General features: G+C 41.6%; 1 protein-coding gene and 1 long non-coding RNA gene across 5 annotated transcripts in view; one reads left to right on the forward strand and one right to left on the reverse strand.

Moving 5' to 3' along the window:
- lin7b (lin-7 homolog B (C. elegans)) overlaps positions 1–26,086 on the reverse strand; it is a 41,798-nt gene that overhangs the window by 9,461 nt on the left and 6,251 nt on the right. For 2 of the 4 annotated variants that reach the window (XM_063471021.1, XM_063471022.1), the window contains exons 2-5: positions 9,034–9,152; positions 8,232–8,303; positions 5,743–5,952; positions 4,158–4,344 (exon numbers count right to left, since the gene is read on the reverse strand). In XM_063471021.1, coding sequence (XP_063327091.1) covers positions 4,158–4,344; positions 5,743–5,952; positions 8,232–8,303; positions 9,034–9,152 — 588 coding nt within the window. The remainder of the gene's footprint in view (positions 1–4,157; positions 4,345–5,742; positions 5,953–8,231; positions 8,304–9,033; positions 9,153–26,086) is intronic. The other 2 variants (XM_063471020.1, XM_063471023.1) reach the window with 1 other exon arrangement.
- Positions 17,893–20,877, forward strand: LOC134625260 (uncharacterized). The gene is made up of 3 exons (XR_010093712.1): positions 17,893–17,948; positions 18,287–18,363; positions 20,679–20,877. It is a non-coding gene; the product is annotated as an uncharacterized LOC134625260 (long non-coding RNA).

Genomic DNA, 26,086 nt, shown 5'->3' on the forward strand with positions numbered 1-26,086 from the left:
AGTGTATATATTTTTGTTATTTTGTTTGTATTCTGCATAATGCATTTAATTTATCTGAATGATTAATGAAATGTTCTTTATTTCTTGTGTTTAAAGGTTTTTCACCTATCTAGCAAAACGGCTATCTAACTAGCTAACTACCTACCTATCTGAATGAACCTGAAACTGGTCAAAAATAAATTGAGTGAAATTCAAAGTCTGGTCTTTTTCAAGTGTGGGCACCTCACAGACACTTGACAGCTGCAATCACAGCATTGTAAGATGGTCACAGATGTACCCTTAGGCCCCCTCCTCGATTCAGAGATGATCTTTCCCTCTTCATGTAAATGGGTACATCTTTCGCCATCTTACAATGCTGTGATTGCAGCCATTCCCCAACTCTCTGTGAATGGGACTCATGGACATTGATCAGTGGGTTTTGGTCAGTGATTGTTGATCAATGGTCATGAGAATTTGTATAATTATGATTAAGGAACTGACCTCCCAGCCCATTGTTCCTTCAGTGGGCTGGTTTCAGTCATTATGCAAATGTACTGTTTATAAGATTGAAACCTGCAGTCAGCTGAGACTGAAGACGTCACTTGGATGAGTGACGAAACGTTTCTCCCACAAAACGCTACGTCCAGATGAACAGAATCAACTTTTGGAGAGTTACTTTCATGGATGATTGAGAAGCTGGCTGTAGTTAAACCTTTACTTAAAAAGCATCTCTAGACCCAGCTGTCTTAGCTAATTATAGGCCAATCTCCAACCTCCCTTTCATATCAAACATCCTTGAAAGAGTAGTTGTCAAACAGCTAACAGATCATCTGCAGAGGAATGGCTTATTTGAAGAGTTTCAGTCAGGTTTCAGAGCTCATCACAGCACAGAAACAGCTTTAGTGAAGGTTACAAATGATCTTCTTATGGCCTCTGACAGTGGACTCATCTCTGTGCTTGTCCTGCTAGACCTCAGTGCAGCGTTCCATACTGTTGACCATAATATCCTATTAGAGCGATTAGAGCACGCTGTAGGTATTACAGGTACTGCGCTGCAGTGGTTTGTATCATATCTATCTAATAGACTCCAGTTTGTTCATGTAAATGGAGTCCTCTTCACACACTGAGGTTAATTATGGTGTTCCACAGGGTTCAGTGCTAGGACCAATTCTGTTTACATTATACATGCTTCCCTTAGGCAGCATCATTAGAAGACATAGCATACATTTTCACTGCTATGCTGATGACACCCAGCTCTATCTGTCCATGAAGCCAGGTAACACACACCAATGAGTTAAACTGCAGGAATGTCTTAAAGACATAAAGACCTGGATGGCCGCTAACTTTCTGCTTCTTAATCCAGATCAAACTGAGGTTATTGTACTCGGCCCTGAAAATCTTAGAAATATGGTATCTAACCAGATTCTTACTCTGGAAGGCATTACCTTGGCCTCCAGTAACACTGTGAGGAACCTTGGAGTCATTGGAGACAGCTCTTGCTCTTGACGAAGGCGGTCGCACTTTTTTTTCCTCCTCCTCTCCTCTCCCTTAGCTTCCCTGCTTAGCCTCTTGTGTCCTTGTCTAGTCTCGTGTTTTTTGTATTACTTTTTCCTGGAACACTCTCTCACAGTCTGTTCTCTAAAACCTAAAAGAGGAATTGTGGATTTGATCAACTGGTCTCTGAATGCAATTACACCCCTTCAACGAGAAGTCTGGGCTCGGGTGAGCCTGAGTGCTGAAGATATCTATCTATTTGGAACCATGATAACAGGGTTCTTGCTGATCGGAGCTGGCTTGGCCCTGGCTTATCGAAGAATTAAGGAAGCGGAACCGGCTGTTCAAACCCCCACAAGGCTGCCCGCTGGGATTGAAATGATGGGACGAGGCGTGAGTTTCTCAAAATGGGCTCACTGAGTGCAGCACGGATAAGATCTTGGAGAAGCTCACGGCTGCCGTGAATACTCAGAATAAGACCTCTGAGTGCAAACTGGATTACATCTGGAGGGGCTCGCTCGGAATAACACCTTTGAGCGCAAATTGGATCACATCTTGGAGAAGCTCACTGCGGTTGTGAGTTCTCAGAACCTGCTCTTTGAGCACAAGAATGACAACATCACGGAACGTAAGTTTGATAACATCATGGAGAAGCTCACGGCTCTCCAACGGCAGATTGAGAGACCAGTGTTGGACTGTTAGAACAGCTTTGAAATTCTTATGAGTTGTTCGCACTAAAGTAAAAATCATCATTTCATGCGGAGACCCCATCGGCGCCAGCTGTGGTCTCAAGGCTGGAGCTGAACAACAACACCCTGATTACGGACTGTGTTTAGACTGTTCTTCCCATTCTATGCAAGGCCACCTGGGTTGGCTGGAAGACTGTTTACTTAGCCTGGCAGGGTGAAGGACGCTGTCTCAGCTGAACTCTGGACACATACACGCACACAGACATATATACACATGCTGATGTACACTCATCCCCCCTCCAAACGCCTTCGACGCTTATTCCCTTCCGATGCTGACGGTGGATCAAGGAGACCAGCGCATAGGCTGCAGGCCCGGATGTACTGTCTACATCGGCTGTCTCTCACCCTTTACCCGCCCCTGTTGCTTGTCTCAAATGTTTCTTTGGTGTATTAAGAGTTTTTTTTCATGTGCTATGTGCAGAGGTGTTTTTTTTCTGTTCTCAAACTGATCTCCCTATTGGAGCTCAGTCTGGGGGGAGTTATTTTTTTCTCCTTATCTTTCCTCATGTGGTGCATTTTTCCATTGTTATACCTCTCTGACCTGTCTTCCCCATGTGATGTTTTTGTGTAATGTATGTATGGCCGGAGGGTAAGATGGCGCCGCCATTGCGTGCAATAGGTCGGCAGCCTTAACATGAAATTTCCCCTTGTGGGACTAATAAAGGTATATCAATATCAATTTTTGACCAGGACATGTCCTTCAATGCACATATTAAACAAATATGTAAGACTGCTTTCTTCCATTTGTGCAACATCTCTAAAGTTAGAAATATCCTGTCTCAGAGTGACGCTGAAAAACTAGTTCATGCATTTATTACTTCCAGGCTGGACGACTGTAATTCATTATTATCAGGAAGTCCTAAAAACTCCCTGAAAAGCCTTCAGTTAATCCAAAATGCTGCAGCAAGAGTCCTGACAGGGACTAGAAAGAGAGAGCAGATTTCTCCTGTATTGGCTTCCCTTCATTGGCTTCCTGTTAAATCCAGAATTCAAAATCCTGCTCCTCACATACAAGGTCTTAAATAATCAGGCCCCATCTTATCTTAATGACCTTGTAGTACCATATCACCCTATTAGAGCACTTCGCTCTCACACTGCAGGCTTACTTGTTGTTCTTAGAGTATTTAAAAGTAGAATGGGAGGCAGAGCCTTCAGTTTTCAGGCCCCTCTTCTGTGGAACCAGCTTCCAGTTTGGATTCAGGAGACAGACACTATCTCTACTTTCAAGATTAGACTTCAAACTTTCCTTTTTGCTAAAGCATATAGTTAGGGCTGGACCAGGTGACCCTGAATCCTCCCTTAGTTATGCTGCAATAGGCATAGGCTGCTGGGGGACTCCCATGATGCACTGGGTGTTTCTTCTTCACTCACTATGTGTTAACAGACCTCTCTGCATTGAATCATATCTGTTATTAATCTCTGTCTCTCTTCCACAGCATGTCTTTATCCTGTCTTCATTCTCTCACCCCAACCAATCACAGCAGATGGCCCCGCCCCTCCCTGAGCCTGGTTCTGCTGGAGGTTTCTTCCTGTTAAAAGGGAGTTTTTCCTTCCCACTGTCGCCAAAGTGCTTGCTCACAGGGGGTCATATGATTGTTGGGTTTTTTGCTGTATTATTGTCTTCATCTTATTGTGATTTGTTGCTTTTTAAATAAAACTCCACTGAATTAAATTCAATCTCATATGCATCTAATTTTAAACATTTGAGATGTATTTTGTTCTGTGAATAAAATCTAAGAGTTTATTAGATGTGCAAATTATCTGTTTTTATTTACACTGGTGGTGTATTGTATAAACACTGAAAAACTGTCCACTGTCATTGACAATGGTCAGCTGACTAGTTGCCACACTCAGGATAATAGCAGTGTGTATCCAAACATATGATTATATGTATTACATTACATATTAATATATGTATGGGTGCACACCACATACAAACATGCTGACTGTAGACTAACGAGTAGCTGGTGTGCTGCTGTCGTCTCCGGGCGCTCCTTATCTTCTCAAAGCGAGCCTCCATTTCCTCCAGCACCTTCGGGGTGTAGCGGACCACCAACTTGACTGATCCCTGTGCAGCCTTCAGCAGCTCAACAGCCTTTTCATGGTGCTCACCTTCAACACTCTGCATGTAGACCAACACAAAACAGAAGTCTCACATGTTACAAGAAGCTGTTTCTTCCTACTACGTTTACTCTTCCACCCATAAAGTGAACATTTGATGACCTCCCCTCTACCCTTAATGATGTGGTTTGATAGCGATTGAAATAGGTTGTGGGTTTTCCCGAGGGTTGCCCTGGTAAGCTGTACAGACAGAGATCACCCTCATTAACTTCTGATGCACACCCAGTCATTTTGTTCTGGAAGGAGGCCCGAAATATGACAGAAACTGCTCCGTTCAGAAGAGAGAAACAAGAATGACTGCTTATCAACCCTTTCCAAGAGCGAAAGGACAGTGCTAACCTGTTTCAGCTATGACGATACACTGACATGTACCTCTACAGTATTCCTTCATTTTAGAGAGATGGATACACTTGTTTTCACATTTCTTGTCACGTATGGGTAGAGTACCTCTCCAACCTCCCAGTGATCTGGGCTGGGCAACCAGTTCTACCTCTCAGGGTGCTAGTAACCTGTTCTTATGGTTACATCTGAGTCATATTAAAGCGACTGATGGAGTATCTTTAACACCTTCACTATCAATGTTGGATAAGGTGAGTGAAAGAGGTAGGGATTGTAGGTTAAGAGCAGTCTTTTAAGTTTTTCCACTGCATTTAGGAATCATTTAAAGCTGTTGCACAGATTCTCTACATCTTTCTCAGCATGTCAGCATAAGAAACACTGCACCATTCACACCTTTAGGAGCTCAGGGTGAACCTCATCCACCCCAGAGGCCCAGCCACCACGGAGGTGTTTAACTACCTCAGTGATGGACGAGTTGTCTCTCCTGTCCCCAGCCTTTGCTTCTACAGGAGACGCATCAGTGGGCTTAAGGAGGTCCTCAGAGTATTGAGTCTGTCGTCCCATTGTCCCAGTGGGAACAACAGTGAGATCTGGAGGGACCTGACGGGGAGGAATGGCCCCCGACCCCCACCCAACACACTTTGCACCTGACCCCTACAACACCTTATCCAGGCCAACAGGTAGGCTAAATTAATCAATTAGTATCAAACAGCATCAATTATTTATATCAATTATAATATACTGAGACTGTATATTTATGTAGATGTTCTACTGAACATAAAGTACAAAATGAACTAGAAATGATAATAAATGTGACTGTTGATGCGCGTGACCACTCCAAAACCAAGTGTAAATGTGCCGTATATGAAGAGATGTTTTTGTTTGAATTTACAAATTATACAGACAATGGTTTTAAATGGGGTCTTGGATAAATACTTGTAGTTAACATTTTTAAAATAATTCCAGGATTCAGTTACTGCGTTTGGTCTTGAGTTTCAAGATTCACGCTGTGTGCACCGCTCCTCAGCAGGTTGTAAGTGGGCTTCTGTGATCCTCTTACCACACCATTGACAGAAAGTAGCTGGTCTCCTCTCTTCAGCCCACCTTGGCGGTCAGCCACTCCTCCAGGGATAACTCTTGAGATATAGATGGGAGAGTTTTGCTCTTTTCCACCCATGATGTTAAAGCCCAGTCCCTCTTCTGTCTTGGGCAGTTCTACCACCCTTGGGTGGGCGTGCCCCTCACTGGCTGCAAAGGCTGCCACTGTGGCCTAATCAGAGAGGAAACCACATGATGAGCAAAACAACAAGTTCTATTTTTCATCACATCTCCAGTTACCTCCCTCTATTTGTTACACACAACAGAGGATCTGACAGTACACAGGTGGGAGGACAAACATGTGCTGCATTCAAAGGATGCAATACAAAACAAGCTATTTTCCCACAGTGGTAGAGTTAAATGTGGGCCTGTTTATAGACAGTCTGAGTGACTGATAAAGTCCACAGCATGTCTTTATCCTGTCTTCCTTCTCTCAGCCCAACCAATCACAGCAGATGGCCCCGCCCCTCCCTGAGCCTGGTTCTGCCGGAGGTTTCTTTCTGTTAAAAGGGAGTTTTTCCTTCCCACTGTCGCCAAAGTGCTTGCTCATAGGGGGTCATATGATTGTTGGGTTTTTCTCTGTATGTATTCTTGTAGGGTCTACCTTACAATATAAAGCGCCTTCAGGCGACTGTTGTTGTGATTTAGCGCTGTATGAATGAAACTGAATTGAATTGAACTGAATAAAGTAAAAAGTTGTATACAAACTGACCCGCCACATTGGTGTTTTTTATAAAAAATACTTTTAAGAGAAACTGCAGCAGATACACCCACAGCCCAGAGAAACCTGCTGTTTACATGTCAAATCAACCAGGCCTTGTAGTCAGCTGTATCCGATTGGATAAAAATGTCTGTCTTTCCCTCTTCAGCTGTTAAGAGGAGGAACTGACAGAGAGACTCCGCACTTTTCATCCAGACTCACACCACAGGTCAATAATGTAAAAGATGCAAAACTGAAATCAAACATGTCACAGCTGCAGAGTATAATTTTCCTGTATGCACTGTATCTACAGTCTAAGATGACCTAAATCAACAGTCTGCTGGGTCTGTCGGTGAGCCACTTCCTCCTCTCGCTATCCAGCAGTGTTGTGACAAAGACACATACATGTACGCACACACACACCCTAACAAGACTGCTGTGCTCCCTCCTCCGGTCAGCTCTGCCGCTGGAATATTTCATGTGCACTTTGAATAATAACTGAAATAAGCATCTTGAGGCAACTATTTTTGTGAGTCGGCTCTATAGACATAAAAAAATGAATAGAACTGAATTACATAATTTTAATAAAAATGCATAAATAGATCAAATATACTAAAATAAATAATGAAAAACAGACAACACAAACAGGAGCCTGTATAGAGCATGCACAGCTCGTCGTAGAAATGCAAATATGTTTCTAACAATAGTAAATTCTGATTGCAAAAGCTGCCAGAAAAGAGGAAAGGAAAGGGAAACAAAGGAAGAAAAAACCCAGACAGAGAGAGTAAGGACATAAAACCAGGACATGAAGTTGCCCAGCATTTCAAACTGCCGAGAGGAGACGTCAGGAAGAGCACACTGTGGAGCCGGCTAACCAGTCGAGCATTCGTCCTCACATGGCACCATGACAGGCTTTTAGAGGTCAAAGGCTCAAGGAGACAAAGATACCCGTCAGAGGCAAACTCTGGAAGGATGTCAGGTGGTATTCTTCAATTCATGTATTAAACGCTGCATTCATCTGTAGCATTTCACGATTCCCTTCAACTATGCATTCTACTGTTTCAGTGGGAGATGTACCATCACTAGATCTTCGCTTGTTTTGAGCAAAAACTAATTTCACACTCTGCCACTCTGGTGCAAACCCCTTTTACGGTGTGGCTGTGGCTCAGGTGGTAGAGCAGCTCAGCCACTGACTGCAAGGTTGCTGGTTCGATCCTTGGCTTCCCCAATCTGCATGCCAAGTATCCTTGGGCAGGATACTAACCCCAAGTTGCTCTCCGATGCGTCCATCAGAGTGTGAATGTAGAGTTTGCACTTAAGTATAGAAGGAAGTGACTGGATGAATGAGACATGTTGTATAGCTTTGAGAACTCCGAGTACAAAAGCGCTCTATAAGAATCAGTCCATCCAGGTCACCATATTCCAGCACTGCAGGAGTGCTACACTGCTAATCCTATTTAACTGTATTACTTTTGTTAAAACATATTTATCAGTTTAACAAATGGCACTGTGGCACATATGGCACTGTTCTCAGTATCTCAGTGTCTGCTCAGTACAGTCAAATATTCCAATGTGTAGTCGGAAGCAGATTTTTCCCACTTTGCACTAAAGATGCCACTACAGTCTGTGTAGTGGCATCTTTAGTGCATCTTTAGTAGAGTGTCGTAGTCTAAGAACTACAACACTGCTGTGGTTTGCAATCACAAACAGCCCAAATCTCTAAAATAAAGCTGCTTTGTCATTTGTAATACCTTGGCTGTTGCCTGGGCTCGCACCTCTGGTCCTCCAACAATGTCCAGAGTGTCATAGAGCTGCTCATAAACCTAAGGACAACAAAGCAGAGCAAAGGGGGCTCAGACTGGAGTCTAATGGTGTTATAGCATCACACAGTGCAGTAGATACACAGACAATGGATAACCCTGCAAACATCCATGATAAATTCTATTATTAGCTAAATATAAGAAACTGCACCGTGTGCTTTCAGTCAGGTCTTTGATAACAGCTTCAAGGCTCACACTTATTTACTTTCTATTCTCTTCTTTACTATTTAGTTCATTCATTAAGTCATTAGTTATCTAACTTAACTTTTTAAATGCAAGTGTTGCCAAGAAAGCTAACGTGGTGGCTGGTTGCTCGTTCAGCATCAGATTTTAGTAAATGGCCTTAAACTTAAAGTGTAGTTTTCACTGATTGGAGACTAAATCTGTGGCTGCGGCTCGGGAGGCAGAGCAGGTCATCTACTACTCTCTACTGAAGGCTGTACGGCCAGTGTGCTGCAGCCCAGGTGAGAGTCCAATCCACGGTCCTGTACTGCGTATCTTCCATCTCCACTGCGCCACCATTCAATAAAGACAAAAATGTCCACAAAGAAAAGAAAAAAGTGCACATGTTCTCAAATGAGTCATTTACAAAAGTCTGAGGTAATTAAATGAAAACAGTTGCTTTTAAACAGACTGTTGTGTGAGGACGTGACAATGCTCATTTTATGCACCGGAAGAAGACATTAGGAAAAAGATTATTAAAACATTATTTTAAAGGGCCATGGCACTTTACCTCTCTAATGGCAGCACAGAACTTGCTCTGTAGGACTCTCTGCAGGGCCTGCAGTTTGGGAGGAGGCAGCTCACCAGTCCGCTGCAGTCGGTCCAGCAGCTCGATCACCCTGCATACATCTAACACACAACACACACAAGCCAGGATTAACAACACAGCAACACAACACTGTCTGTGGACATTACAGACCCTCCCACAGTCACAGTATGCGTTTCCATGAGGTGAGTGGGAACATTTCTCCAAGTGGTGAAGACGGCTGCATGAAGGCATCTACTGTCTGGATCTGTTGTCCGTTTCTGTAAACTTCCCTTTCCATCCATCCCCAAAGGTTCTCAGTTGGATTTAGATCAGGGGAACACGCAGGATGGTCCAACAGAGTGATGTTGTTGTCCTAGAAGAAGTCTCTTGTCCTGCAGCATTGTGTACTGTAGCGTTGTCCTGTGGATAAACCCAGTGGTTACCACACAGACGAGGGTCCTCAGTCATGAGGGACGCTCGCTGCAACATCTGGACACAGCCAGCAGCTGTTTGACGGCCCTGCACCTCCTGAAGCTCCACTGAAGGAAAAAGCACCCCAGGCCATGATGGTGGGAGACTACCTGACAGAAAATGACAATGAATCCACATTTGGCCTTTTAAAGGCCATGATCCTACCAAGAGGCAGGATCATGGCTAAACTGGAAACGTGGACCCTGCTGGGGTGATTACCAACACGATGTTAAGTACCCTCTGAAGGTTTACTGGAAAATGTGAATGGAGCATTATGGACGAGGCCTGAAGCATGAAGAGTTGGTACATAGCACCAGGCCCTGGCATGATTCACACCTACTGTCTAACACAAGTGGTAAAGGCACACACATTCTCTACCTAAGTACACATACTAGTGTACGGGGAAAAGAATTACAAATCACAACACTTTCTATTGAGCGCTCCAGTAGCTACATGCTGTGATCAGCTGATCTGGGCTCCTGCTGCTCTGAGTTTTACTGCTCTTTGTGGATTTACACGACTGAACTGAACAAGACGTAAGCAGATGTTTGACAGTATACTGCTCGTGCTGTTTTTATACTAGATGGTATAAAGTTAGCATGAAGGTGGAATGAATCTCACAGTACCAAATCACAACAGCAGGGATGGGCCTGATTATTTAAGACCTTGTATGTGAGGAGCAGGATTTTGAATTCTGGATTTAACAGGAAGCCAATACAGGAGAAATCTGCTCTCTCTTTCTAGTCCCTGTCAGGACTCTTGCTGCAGCATTTTGGATTAACTGAAGGCTTTTCAGGGAGTTTTTAGGACATCCTGATAATAATGAATTACAGTAGTCCAGCCTGGAAGTAATAAATGCATGAACTAGTTTTTCAGCGTCACTCTGAGACAGGATATTTCTAACTTTGAATGAGCAGTCCTTACCTTTAAATCTAACCTCTCTTCTTCCCCTGTCCTGTCTTTCTTGTTTCTGAGTGAAGTTAGCTCTCTTCCTTTTCTCTCCCTTTGAAATACAGCACCTGGACGTTTAGCTAACTGTGTGACAGACTGCACACAGTTTGTGTTTGCTGATGTAAATAAAGCTGATAGAAATTATACATTTGAAGTACCCGCTACTTAAAAAAGGTTTCTCCTTTTATGTTTGCTCTTCATTTTTAGGGCTAGCCAGATGCTGAAGTACCACAACCACAACTTATGGACAACTTGTTAACCAACAACCTGACTCAGCACCACTGCTGGTCACGTTACTTGAAAAAAGTAATTAGTTCCTAATTACTGATTACTTCTCCAAGAAAGTCATCCCGTTACTTCACTGATTACTTATTTACTTATTACTTCTAAAAAACATGATACCTAATCTGAATACGTAATAAAGCGACAGACCTTTCAGCCCAACTCTATTTTTCTGCACAATCCATCATATCAAATTGAATGAAATGGAAAAGTCTCTTTTTAAAAATTGTTTTATTAGTTTTAATCTTTTAACTTTATGCACATTGCATCAAGCAAAAATGTAATTATATGTTACAGTCTTTCACATGAAGACATTCTTTACCATTTAAACCTATGTTCTGCATATTCCAGCATACGAAATAAAATAATGTTTTGTGTTTACACTCTTTCAAATAGATGCAAGTAAAACTCAGCAAATAAATAAATAAAATCAAAGATTCAGCAGCTCTTAAATCTACTGTCACCTGTTTAGCAGGAGTGGGGCGGATCCCTTAGTAATCCCTTACTTTACTTGTCACTTGAAAAAAGTACAGTAACGTGTTACTGCCCATCTCTGCTCAGTATAACATGGAAGCGCCTGTCAGGCAACATAGTGGCTAAGATGAACAGACAGAAGGCTCAATACATGAGCAGGGCACAGAAAGGAATCGTCAAGAATACCAGAGGCATTCTTGTGCAAAAGTGCAAAATGGACGGAGGTAAGTGACGGAAGTGACGGGGTAAGGTAAGCGACCCATGTTGTAGGTGACGTCAGACGCCCGAGATTTGGCGGGAAAAAAAAACGAATGGTAGCCTAGAATAGAGATTGACAGACCACGTGACTTTCGCGCATTGCATGCCGGGATCCCGTGGCAAAATAATCAAAGTACCGCATCAAATGCACGCATTTGCAGCACCGCAAAACGTTCATTTGCCGGTTTCAATGCCTTCTTGCTTTTTCTTTGCTCCCCAAAGAAGGAATGTACAAAACGAAGGAGAACAATGCCGGACCGTACAAAGACAGACTCGACGAAAAGGCAAAGAAAAGATACGAGGAAAAAATCAAAGGAGTGAAAGGGTCAGACCCTTACGAGCACACAGAGTGATCAAAAGACGTCAGCGTGCTGCTCAACTTTCACCACGCTCAGATTTATAATTATATGGTTCTTGGAGTGAGTGCATACACTCATGAAGTTTTTAGTAACTTCAGGTCACTGCAACAAGCCCAGGTACAGTTTACCGACGGATGGGTACAGGACCTTGAAATGCACCGTGTAGAACGAAAGACCATCGTACGAACAAAGGTAAGTTTACCAGTCTCACAAATCGTCATCATAAATACACATTCGTTAACCGTTTATTAATAGGAACTTTGAGCTCAACGGGAATTAATTAGTAGTGGAAATAATTTCTGGTACGCATTACAGAAATGTAGCAGTGACAATAATATTGTATGCTGTAACCGTACTGGGCAATTAGTGATACAAAAAACTGTTTTATCCTGTGAATAAATGTATATGTTTTTGTCAATGTACCGTGGTAATAACAGAAGCGAAACGCAATATTCTGTCAGGACAATTCACTATTTATTCAAAGCTGAATATTTACTGTCCAGGCCATCCGTCGCCTCTTCGTGACTTCGGAGACATGGCTTGGACAATTTCTCTTCCACGCCAGAATCTGATAAAAACCAATCGCTTTACCCGTCGGCTTCACGCGGCTGTCGTTCGCCCGGCTTGTGCAGTTAATAATACAACAGCTTCTTGCCATTTTTTGTTTCTTTTTATCGCTGTGTAACTGATTTCAATTGAAAGCCTGCTTGCGCTAGTACCTCTTGCCACGGATACCCACAATGCTTTGCGGTTTTACCCCTCAATGACGTCACATTTTCAATCTCTATTTAACAAAGTTTCTTTAATCTTCAGTATTGCCAAATAAACTAACAACATCTGTCCTATCATCTCTAACACCCTGGAGGACAACGAGGAGAGTTTAGACGCTCTCCAAGAATACATCGACCGGTGCTTCGAAGATTTAGTAATGAAGAAGGCCCAGAGCATGTCTTCCCCGGCCAAAACTGAGACGCCGTCATCTAAAAGATATCGCCCGGCAGACTCCCCCGGCACAACATCGCCTGCCGGCAAAGATATCGTCGACATCCTGGAGTCAATCGATAAGCGATTGACCAGTTTTGATGCGAGGCTGTCCCTGGTAGAGATCTTACACCGGGAATTTCAATCTCTAAAAGAATCCCTGGAGTTCAGCCAGAAGCAGGTGGAAACACTTGCTGCAGAAAACGCCACGCTACGGGACTCGGTCAAATCTCTAACCGAAAATGTGACCCAATTAAACATAGAAAATAAAAAAATAAAAGAGACCGTTATCGATCTACAAGCCCGTAGCATGAGAGATAATCTTGTGTTTTCTGGTATTCCAGAGTCTGCCGGAGAGGACCGGGAAACGACCGTGAGAAGCTTCATTAAAATCCACCTGAAGCTGCCGGAGGACACGGTGAAAAACATAGGGTTTGAAAGAGTGCATCGCATCGGGGCTCGGAAGACAGGAAGCGGGAGACCGCGTCCTATTGTGGCCAAATTCGGCCACTTTAAGCAGAAGGAGCAGGTGAAGAGTCGCGGCAGAGAGCTGAAAGGAACGGACTTCAGCGTGAACGACCAGTTCCCCAGAGAGATCCTGGAACGACGCAGGGTCCCGTTCCCAGTCCGACGTAGTTTTATTCAGAAAGGCTCCCGGGCTGTCATCGCCGTGGACCGGCTCTACGTGGACGGACAGCTCTACCGCGACCCCGGCACCACTCCGTGGTTATATTGACCGCACACCAGATAAGAATCCGCTACGCTATTCTCTTAACTCACACTCTCTTGTATTAACTTTTGCTTAACTATGTAATATCAGTTTGCTAATCTAGTATAACGTCACCGTCACTCTCCGCCAATGCTTTAATTGGAATGTTTCCGTTTTTATTTCTTTTACCCTTTTTCTCTCTCTTGTCGCTCACCTTGCTCTTTGGTTTCCTTGCTTCTCTTTTCTTTCACTATGTCGATCACCTGTTTCCCTATCCATCCACAAACGACACTGTCTATTTCTACATGCTCACTCTGCACGATCACGCACACACATGCGTTTAAAGGCAACACATTTACAACAGCCACACAGTGCACACAGATATAGGACACACACACGCACACATTTGCTCATTTTAGTTATTATGCACACACATAGTCAGACCTATGGAGCTTCATGCTGCGCATTTTCTTCTCTTTATTTACAAAAAAAATATGATGTTTCCATTTTCCTCACCCGTCTAAGCAAGACACACAGCGTATGTCATTAGCCACAAACACACAACTATGGGCACGCTAAGGTTTGTCTCATGGAATGTGCATGGAGCTGGCTCTAGGGAAAAAAGGTTAAAAATATTTAACCAACTTAAAAAACTACAGGCAGACGTTGTTTTATTACAGGAGACCCACATACCTGTCACAGGTTTGAATAAACTTAAAACACCTGAGTTTCCTAATGTGTTCTCAGCCTGTTATAATTCTAGACAAAGAGGAGTAGCAATTCTAATACATAAAAATATTAATTTCACAGTACTCGATACAGTTATAGATCCAGAGGGCAGATTCCTAATAGTCAAACTATCTATTGTAAGTATATATGGTCCGAATGTTGATGACCCCTCATTCTTCCACGGTTTTTTCAGTGCACTCTCCGAACACTTAGATTGCACAATTGTTCTTGGGGGAGACCTCAACCTTGGACTAAATGAAGAAATGGATAGGCTCAACACAACAGGAACTCAGCGTAATTGGCAGTCCACAAATATAATCAAACAGTATATGAGCGACTTTGGTCTTTGCGATGCATGGCGCTCCCTTCACCCCAACAGTAAGGAATATTCTTTCTTCTCACATGTTCATCACTCCTACTCTCGTCTGGATTATTTTTTGGTCAGCAGCTCACTGCTGAGGGACATTTCAGACACTGAGATTCACCCTATAGCTGTCAGCGATCATGCTCCTGTATCTTTAACACTAATGCACAAGAATAATATTACACCAAGTAAAAACTGGAGATTTAACACATCACTGCTTAAAGATGAAGACTTTATTAAATATTTTAAAAAAGAGTGGACTTCATATTTAGACTTTAATGACATTCCTGGAACATCAGCATCTGTCCTCTGGGAAGCAGGGAAAGCCGTGATGAGAGGTAAAATAATCTCTTTCTCATCACATAAGAAGAAAGAAGAAAACAAAAATATTCAAGAACTAGAAAAAAACATCAAATCCTTAGAAAAAGCCTATGTATCACACCAAGATCAGGAAACATTGAACAAAATACGCAAAACAAAACTAGAATTAAATGAAATTATTAATAAAAAGACTAAATTCTTAGTACAAAGACTTCGCCTGCAAAATTATGAACATGGTAACAAATCCGGACAATTTCTTGCTAACCAGTTAAAAATCAATAAAGAAAAAACAACTATATGTGCTGTTAAAGATTTATCTGGGAATACAATATATGATCTTAGAAAAATAAACAAAATTTTTAGGGATTTCTATGAAACTTTATATACACCACAAATAAACCCATCTAAAAACGAAATTGATCAGTTTCTGGACAACATAACTCTTCCAAAATTATTAGACACCCAAGCAATGGCATTGGATTCGCCACTGACGCCAGGTGAACTCCAGGAAGGCCTGATAAGTATGCCCAATAATAAGGCTCCAGGTCCAGACGGCTTTCCTGCAGAATTCTACAAAGAATTCTGGACGATTCTAGCACCAGTTTTTTACAGAATGTTGCAGGAAATCAAAGAAAATGGCAGACTACCATCAAATATGAATTCTGCAAATATCAGTCTCTTACTAAAACCAGGCAAAGACCCTGTACACTGTAAAATGTAATTCTAGCTGTTTGTTATTTCAACATATTATTCTATATCAGTTTGACGATAGATGACTGAAGTTGTTGTTATAACATAGAATTACAAGTTAAAAACGTCCCAATTACACCAAAAAAAGCTAACTTGAAAACTCATGTCCAGCTAAATCAGAAACTTATGTGAACTTGACAATGCGGGTAAGTTGAGCACAGCAGGATTCAAAACTGCCTCACGTGACTGCTACCGAGGTGCATCATGGGGAATTGGCGGTTAACGACATGCTCACTTTACTTGGACGTTTTCTAATCGTCTTCTTTGGAATATGCTTTCAAGGTGAGTAACATTGGTTATAACTATAAGGAAAGAGAGCTACAAAAGTTGGAACATGTTTTGAATTTATGGCATGACGTGTGTTTTTCTCTTTTACCGAAATGTTTGCTTTAGCTAATGTAACTTTAGCCGACAAGGTCCAGCTTGTGTGTCATGACCAAACTTGACCTAATAAACTGACATATGGCCTTTTTTATGGGTTTAATGTGGCGCTGAGCAAATCACAAGTATTGTGCCGCTAGCTTTAAGGTTGTGCACTCACCCTGTTGCGATATTAGCAAGCTAACTCAGCTAATTAATAAAGCTTATTTCATATTGTCTCTGTACTTGTAAATTCCTTTCAAGTTCACAGGCTGTTGTATTTTGGTGGAAGTTCATTTTGGCAATATTTCCAATAACTGGCTGGGTTCAAAAAGAACTTTTTGGCAGGACTCGGATGCTTGTTGTCATCTGTTTACCCCTATGTAATCACTTAAGGTGTTATTAACTGCTGCATGCTAAGCTGCAAGAGTGCACTGAGGACTGAGACAAAATATGGTCTACAAACCAGCATTATATTAGTTTTTATCAGATAGTCCTCCAGTGTGCTTATTTTTTGCTTTAATTATATTGTGCAGTTATTTGTTACCCTGAAATGCTTTATGCTTAACAACAGTTCACTATTTTGACTTATTTTTGAACTCTTGTGATCAGTATGACTAGATTGTGTGAGTTTCCATACTAAACGAGCTGTAGTGATAAAATAATTGGCATCAGAGACACTGATTTTTGGCATGGTATACTGCAGAAGTTTTTTTTTTTTTTTGCATAATTTACCTTTTAATTAAACTGCATTCTCTGTATTGTAACAAAACTAACATTGTTTATATGTCAGAAAATTAGCAAACATGAATAAATGGCGAAAACAATATAATTATAACATATATTTTTATTTTACTTATTTTAGGTCTGTGAAGCCAAACTTGATGCTGGGGATTTATTTTTGTCAGTGGAGTCAAATGGTAAGTTACAATTTGTGCATTTTGTCATACTGGAAACACCTCAGATTATATTGTAATTTAATAGCTCTGTAGAACAAATGATATAAAGATTGTAGTGTCAGGGTACTTCTTAAGAAGTAATATGGCACTATTGATGATCACATGCAGGTGGCATAAACTAAATATTCAGACGTGTTACCAACAAATGATTCATTAACAAAAGCAATGGAGCAGACTGTTTAGGTTCTTGTGGTTGTAATAACATCCATAACTGCAAGTTTGTCATTAATTTATTTTCACAGGTCTAGATGATCACATTTGACTTTGTCATTTAAATGAGGTGGACTTGCAAACTTTGCGCTCTTTGGGGTAAATTGCTGTCCACTACATATACACAGAATCTGCACAGTATTTCAGATCTAAAAAGGGAGTATGTAATGGACTTGCTGGCTTTAATGTAAAAAGCCTGTTGTGTAACTTTAATGAGGCAGTTGGACTAAAACAGTATTGCTCATCAAGGTAAACATCTGAGGAATAAGGAAACTGTTACTTGTCCTTTTACTCAGTGTTCTTTTAATCGCACGTTTACTAAAGTTTTACATCACATAAGTCATTTTCACAATCATTCTACTTTAAAAGATTTCAAGACAGAGCTTATTGTTCTCTGAACTTCCTTGTTTGCTGAACGGCAGGTAAAGTGCATCTTTTTGTTTGTTTGCTTTTGTGTGTTTGTGTTTTCTCTAATGGGCCTCAGATGACTGTTTGCTTAAATTTGGGTCTCAAAGAATCTTTTTTTAATTCTGCCTGTACTCTCCACCCCTCTTCTTCTATTGCTCAGGTTGAAGCAGAATTTGCCCGTCTTACATCTGTTGACCTGAAAGGGTTCCTTTTTGCTGTGCTTGACCATTATGGAGAGGTTCGTGGAGCTGTACAAAATCAAGAGCGGCATAGAAAGGCTAACTAGGCTCATAAGATGCTTCGGAGATGATGTAAGTGTTCAACTGCGAAATCTAATCCTTTGTTTAAGTTTTAGGTTATCCAGTTCAACTGATGAACTCATTGAAAGAAAGCTGATAAGTAAAGTCTGTCATCATATTTCACAACTGGACATTTAGTGTTGTAACTTTTACAGAATCTATGTATATTGGTGGTAGGTTGGATATCATATTCTACTTGAATGTCCTGATAAGCCTGATTCAAAATCTCCAATGATAATCATATATTGATGGAATTATGCATCAAAAAGCTGTGAATTTGGAGCTGTCTACATGCTTCATAAACACTGTTTAAAAAGTGTTTTTGTTTTCTTTTTGACTTCTTTGACCAGAGCCCTACACAAAGGAAGAGGACAGAGGACCTCATTTTCTAAAGGAAGATCCCTCACACACTTTCAAGACTGTGAAGGTTAGCATTGTTTCTTTTAGTAAATTTAATAATGACAGCACCACAGTGGATTTTAAATTAAAAAGTACATGTGTACTTTTTCCTCACCAAATGTATTATTACAAGATCTTTGACACTGGATTTGGTCTGGGTTTCAGAGAAACTAACTGGCAAGCTAGCATTGATATTATTAGTGTCTTGTGTTTATTCATGTCTTCACCAGGGTCTTTGACATTTCGCTGCTGTACTGTTCACTTCAGCTTTACGTTTGATTTCTCACATTGTATATTGTAATGGCAGAGATATTAGGATATTTAAGGGGCTGCAGTGGCTGCTACAGCTGTGGGGGGCAATACTTTGGTGAAATGTCCTGGACCCTGGAAAAGAGACTGTGTAGACTGGGTAAGCAATTAAAGGTTACTGGCCGAGAGAGAGAGTTATTGGGCAGCTGGGTAAAGGTGGATGTTGATATTCAGTGCCAATTATGCAACCTGTTCAGCCATGTCTATATGCTCTTTTTTCATGCTGTTAATATAGGGGAAAAAATAAACTTTAATCAATAAACTGATTAAAGAAGCATTGTCTATGGAGCCATAATCTGATCCTGTAGTGTAGCTGCAGTTTGCACATTTCATGTATTCTCAGCCAGATTTGGTTTAGAGCACAGCCAATTAGGGCTGGGTATCGTCACTGATTTCTAGAATCGATTCGTTTCCGATTCACAAGGTCCCAAATCGATTCGATCCACGATTCAATTCAATTCAATTCAATTCAATTCAATTCGATTCGATTCAATTAAATTCAAAATTTTGACAGCCAGAAATATTATAATTCAGATCAGTACATTTACATATTTTTGTATCTATAAAAAGGAAGCTGACACACGCAAGACTTTATCAAAGGTGTAAGCGTCACAGCAGACGCCTTTGTGTCAAAGTAGCTGAAGATAAAACACAGAAAAACATGAAGGTGGTTTTCCTGGCCTGGGATTTTATAAAAATATTCTGCAGTACATCAAAAACGAAAGAAAACCATTAATCAACATATGAACGTTACCTCTGATGTTACAGCGGTTTTATTAGAGACACGGCTAAGCGTTTTGCATTTTGCATAATTTTAAAAATTCGGTCAATATTGTTTGGAGAGAGATCAAACTAACAGCTTTAGAATCAGCGCAAAAAGGGCATGAACACAAAGCGCGGGACAGATCAGAATCAGCGAGCTGTCGGCTTTCTTACCCGACGGGCGCTGCAGCTTTAAGCGGCTGCGCGCGCTCCCGCGGGGGGCAATCACTTTCTGGCAGACAATCACTTTTTGGCACAACAACTGCACGGACACGGTCGGGGCCCCGACCGTGATTGCCGTCCGCAAAAGTGATTGCCGTCCGCGGGAGCGCGCGCAGCCGCTTAAAGCTGCAGCGCCCGTCGGGTAAGAAAGGCGACATCTCACTGATTCTGATCCGCGGGTCCGCGCTGTGTGTTTACGTCCTTGTGCAGAATCCGTGTTCCTGCTCTCATTTACTGTCTTAGCTGTTTGGTGGTTGTTGAAATTTTATGAGGTTTCACCTGAGATTCTGGCATTTCGGGCAAAATAAATTTATATTAAAAAATCGATTCAGGATTTTAATGAATCGATTTCACGTTATCCAAGCCAGAATCGATTTTAATCGATGAATCGATTATTAAAACCCACCCCTACAGCCAATATTTAGCATAAGTAGATTTAAATTCACACACTGGTGATGGCAAGCTACATTGTAGCCACAGCCACCCTGGGGCGCACTGACAGAGGCGAGGCTGCCGGACACTGGCACCACCGGGCCCTCTGACCACCACCAGTAGGCAACAGGTGAAGTGTCTTGCCCAAGGACACAACGACTGAAACTGTCGGAGCCAGGGCTCGAACCGGCAACCTTCCAATTATAAGACGAACTGTCAACTCTTGAGTCACGATTCAGTCATCCACCCATGTGTGTGAATGACTGAATGTGTAAAGCACTTTGGAGTCCTTAGGGGACTAGTAAAGCACTATACAAATACAGGCCATTTACCATTTAAATTGAAAATTTTGTTTGAATTCTGCAATTGAAGACATGCTCAGTTATTTATGAACATGGTCTTTGTTTAAAGTAAGAAATGGATTTGTAACATGGGGGTGCATATCTCATTCTGAAAAAACTTTAACAACTAATAAGTGTTACCCAAAGCCAATCACCATCATCCAAAGCATCAGTATGGCTCTTCTTTGGAAAGACATGAATTGTTAAGGACACGGGATATTGTGTAATTGTAATTGTGTAATTTTTTATTTTTTTTTGTCTTTGAACCCTTTTATAGCCGACAGGTATTGAAGACACGTTTTCTAAGAGGATGAAAGTTGGCATTGCGATGGTGAAAGAAGAAGACATCATCGATGTGTTGGTTGTCCTTGAGGCAGCAGTAATCCTGTCTAATCTGAGGGATGTCTCAAGAGCCATTTCCATGCTGATGGGCCTTCTTTTTGCCCTCAACATACACTATCCAAAGGAACTTAAGGACATCTTTGAAGTCATTCAGAACATCCTAATGAACATTGGTGGAAGGCAGTGCATCTCACTAGTGCATGGTCTAAGAAACAGACTCTTGCAGAAAGCCATGCAGAACTGTAATTGTATGATCCTTAGTGTTAAGGACAGTTTTTATTTTACTGTTTGTTTTTTTATTCTTGCAAGTTCTCATTCTCACTTTTGTATGTCACTAAATGACTACACTTTACATTCCAGATTAGACAATGACTCATTTGTTCATGGTTTAAGAAACTTATGTGAACAACAATATAATGCTGGACTTTGCAGATGCTTATCTCATGCAAGTCAGTAGTTTTTCCTTTGTTTTGCAATTGAGCAGACTCAAACTAATGTTTCTGAAATATCCATATTATCAAATGTTTCAGAAGCATGCAGTCATTTTCAGAGATATTGGTTCTGTGGAATTTGTTGCAATTGTAAACGAAGACAAATACAAGAGTTTGATGTCTTAGTTGTTATAAACTGATCTTTACTGTCACTTATCAAAGGTTTTGTACTATTTTAATATTTCAAGTTTTATGCTAACAGGTGTGACTGAGCACAATGAAGTTTAAAAATTTTGTAAATGTAAAGAATAACTTTTCTAAAATAGCAAGTGTCCCGTTGATACATTACATTAATGCAGACTTTATGTTGTTACTTCACAAGAATCACTACTGCTCCTAGAGTATTGGTCAGAATTTCATCTTCACCCAAACTGGGCTCAAGACCAAGTTCAAATTTATTGTTTCACAGGGAGCAGCCTTTGAGTTTTGATGGATTGTGAGCCTGATGAGCTACGTCACTGATTTTTCTGTTTCTCAGATGACTAAGATGGCACAATAAATGGTGAATGTTGGGTGCTCATGAGTAATTGTCTTGTCATGTTCTTAAAACAAACTTTCTGTATGAAATGATCAGATACACTTTAATGGAATCTGTGGGGTTTTATTTTTTTTCTGTAAACAACAGAAAATTAATTTAAAGGAATGTAGATATTTAAACCTGAGATCTAAGATAAACCTAACAGGTAGTTTTGCTGAAATGGATGTTAGAAAGCCAAAAAAAAACAAAACAAAACTTAAGATGTTTAATACACATTTTTCTTTACATCCAGTCAATCAACTCTGATAATTAAAATGAAACTGATTTACAAGTTCACTCAGCTACCTTAAGGAGCTCAGTTAATTAATAAACTTAAATCAACTTAGCTAACAGATTATGTTAGTTAAGCTAAAATAGATTCCTAAGTTAAAAGAACTACTAAAGTATTTGAATTAACTAAAAAACCCAAGTCAACTGAACTAGGACAAGAGTTTAAACAATAGATTATTTTAATTTAGCTGAAAGGGTTTTCCCAAGTAAAGATGACAATTAAAGGAGTTGAACTGACTAATAAATCTCAGTCAACTAAACTAAGATGAAAGTTTAGACAACATGTGATTTTTCATTAAGATAACAATTGGTTGTGTTATAAGAACAAACTCTATTTCTTGACTTAACTTAAAATTTTAAGGCAGCCCTTTACCTCATATTTTTAAGTTGAAACAACAAGTTATATTTTACAGTGTATTTGCCTCAAGCTATCGTCCAATATCCCTTATTAATGTAGACCTTAAAATAATCTGCAAAGCTCTCTCAAAGAGATTAGAGAAAATAACCCCCCTCTTAATTCATCCTGACCAAACTGGTTTCATAAAAGGTAGGCACTCATCAACAAATACACGTAGATTACTTAATTTAACAGACTACTCATGCAGTAAAAACATTGAAACCATAATATTGTCTCTTGATGCAGAAAAAGCGTTTGACAGAGTTAACTGGAAATTTTTATTTGCAACTTTACACAAATTTGGTTTTGGAACCTCTTTCATAAGCTGGTTAAAAATATTATATAATTCCCCAACAGCTTGTGTCAGAACAAATGACCAAACATCCTCCAGCTTCTGTCTCCTGAGGGGCACCAGGCAGGGATGCCCACTCTCCCCTTCACTGTTTGCAATTTTTATTGAGCCACTAGCAGCAGCAATTAGACAGGCTACAACAATTAAGGGCATAAAATGTAAGAATGTAGAACATAAAATCAGCCTTTATGCGGATGATGTGTTACTTTTTCTCCAAAGCTCACAAACCAATATCTCTGGGGTGATTGCATTGATAAATTCTTTCTCAAGAGTCTCAGATTATTCAATTAACTGGTCAAAATCTACAGTTCTTCCGATTAACTGCTCCTTCCATAATTCTTCTCCTACACCACTGCAATCTGGAAATATAAAATATTTAGGTATTAATGTCTCTCCTAAGCTTTCAGAATTAACTAACTTAAACCACATCCCGCTTTTAAAGATGGTAGAAAGCGATCTGGCTAGATGGAAATCTTTACCCATATCACTCATGGGAAGGGTCGCCGCTATAAAAATGATGGTCTTGCCAAAAATAAACTATTTGTTTTCAATGATCCCAAATAAGCCATCACAAGATTGGTTCAGATCTCTAGACTCATGTATTTCTAAATTCCTTTGGAAAAATAAACCCCCACGTATCAGCTTAAAAACATTACAAAGGACCAAGGATAGAGGAGGATTAGATCTGCCTAACTTTAATCACTATTTTTTAGCCAACAGGCTTCAGTTCATCTCTAGATGGTTTAAACACATCTTCTTAGATGAGCCCTGGCTAGATGTAGAACAGGCACTATGTAATAATCTAGAAATTTCAGATCTACTATTTATCAGCTCAAACATCAAAAGACATGAATGTTTTAAAAGCATCAACATCAGCTCTTCTCTGACAGCATGGTGGGAGTTTCTAAAAATGACAGAGTCCTCATTAATCCCATGCAAACGTACACCTATCTGGAATAACCCTGACATATTACAAAACAATAATATGATTAATTTTCCAGAATGGAGTTGTAAAGGAATTAAATACTTAGAACATATATTAGAGGGAACAGAATTTATTCCATTTGACAGACTAGTTACACAATATGGGATCAACAAGAAAAGATTTTTAGAATATCAACAAATTAAATCCATAGTAAAAAAGAAATTTTACCTCAGTCAAGCTGAATTACAAACACCACCAAGTGCGGTACACTTTCTTACTCTTAAATCCCCCAAATTATTATCTAAAATATACAGAACACTTTCTAAAATAGATGAATCAATATCCCTTCCTATTGCAAAGTGGGAAGCAGATTTATCAGTAAGCTTAGACCAAAACTTCTGGTCTCAGATTTGCTTAAAAACCTTTAAATTGATTAAAAATCCCAGTCTGCAATTAATACAATACAAAATACTACATAGAGTGCACTATACTGGTCATCGGATGTTCAAGATGGGCTTTACATCTTCCAACAACTGCTCACACTGTCAAGGCAATACACCAGACAATTACATCCACGCTCTTTGGTTCTGTCCACCAGTGCAGAAGTTTTGGCGTGAGATATGTGAAGACTTATCAAAGTGTCTGAAATGTAACATTCCAACCTCCCCTTTAGTATGCTTGCTGAGCAACTTGGATGAGGTCACTGCAGAAATAAACACAGCCCACATTGTTTTTACAGCCCTATGCATTGCCAAGAAAACGGTCCTCCTTAACTGGAAAAATAAAAATAATTATAATTCTAATCAATATAAAAACCATCTAATAGATCACATTAGTCTTGATACAGTCTCTGCCACCACATTTGATCAATCCCTCTGGGCTCCTTTGATCGGCTCCATCACCTAGCGGGGGTGGGGGGTCATGGTTTGGTCCTGCCTTCGCTATTGTGGTTGATGTGGAGGTTGGGACGGGCTTAGGGCGCCAGGAGAACCCCTAGAGACGTTATCCCGGGAGGGCTCAACCCGGGGGGTTGTGGTCATAACCTGGTTAGTGGCTCTGGTCGCTCTTAGAGGGTGTTCTCCTCGTGGCTGCGTGCAGCGGGGCTGGGGGATGGTCTGTACTGGCGGACGTAGGTTACTGGCCTGGTAGCCTGGCTGCCCCTGAGTGGATCCGGGGCAGGCGTGGGGGCTTGGGGTTCGGGGGTGCTTTGTCTCCGTGATGGGGCTCTGGCTGGGCCTTGGGGGCTTCGGTCCTCGTCGGTGTGTCACCGAGGTTGTGGGCGGGTGGGTGCACGGGGGCTCAGCCCTGGCGCAGGGGGCCTCTGGTGCATCGGCCTAACTGGGGGACTCTTCAACTGGCAGGGAGGTTGTTCCATCCTTGCAGAAGTCCACTCTGCAGGTGGGGGAGAGACAAAGGAGAGGTGGAGAATAAACCTAACCTAGGTGTCTGTTGTCTTGTGTAGCCTGGAGATGATTGAATGTTGGGGTGGGTACAGTTTCCTCTGCGGTGGGGTAGGGTGGGTTTCCCCAGGTCCTGTGGGGCTTGGCGGTGCTGCTGCCGTAGGCCCCGGTCTGGATGGGCCTGGGCTCCCTTGCCTTGGTGGGTACCAGAGGACGGGGGTGCCTACTGGGGTCAGCGGGGGAGCTGGCCCTAAGGAGGGGCATCTTGCCCCTCCCTTCTTTTCCTCCCCATCCCCGGCTGCCTCCCTCTTCCCGCTCCACCACACCCACCCACACAGGTAGGGCCTTGGGGTGCGGGTGTGTCAGGGTGACACACCCGCTCTGTCCCCTTCTGGCCACCTGTGCCACCTGTGCCTCAATTTTATTCCACAACTTAGACATTCACATTATTCACACTCTCATAACACACACACATATATAGGGCCTTGAGGGTGACCACGTTAACGGCGTCCAGTGGACGGTCTGTGTATTCAACCCTACCTCTGGCGCCGGTGCCCACCTCTCAATTTTAAATCCATGGAGACATTGAGGGTTCTCGGGAGGGGCCGTGCTAACACCTGCTGCTCTCTGGCAGCAGCACCATGCCCTCCCTTGTTTTAAATGCACTTTAGAACAACACGCAGCAACACTACACATGAGCGGGAGGAGGGAGGTATGGGGTCTTCACACACCCCCGTTCTCTACTAGCCATCGGGGCGGGGGGCTGGGAGGAGGTGTTGGCTGTCCGATTGGCCTCCCTGCTGCTGCGGAGCATGGGGCGGTCTGCTTGCCTCCACCCCGGGGGAAAGGGTCACTTCTCTTGGGTCTGGGTGCCGTTTCCCCCTCTGGGGGTGAGGGTACCTGGACCCGGGGTATAGAGTATGTTTGGGGAGTATGATTGTGTGTACATGTCCATGTATGTCTATCCCTA

This window comes from Pelmatolapia mariae, linkage group LG4, assembly GCF_036321145.2.
Source record: "Pelmatolapia mariae isolate MD_Pm_ZW linkage group LG4, Pm_UMD_F_2, whole genome shotgun sequence".
NCBI classification, from domain to species: Eukaryota; Metazoa; Chordata; class Actinopteri; order Cichliformes; family Cichlidae; genus Pelmatolapia; species Pelmatolapia mariae.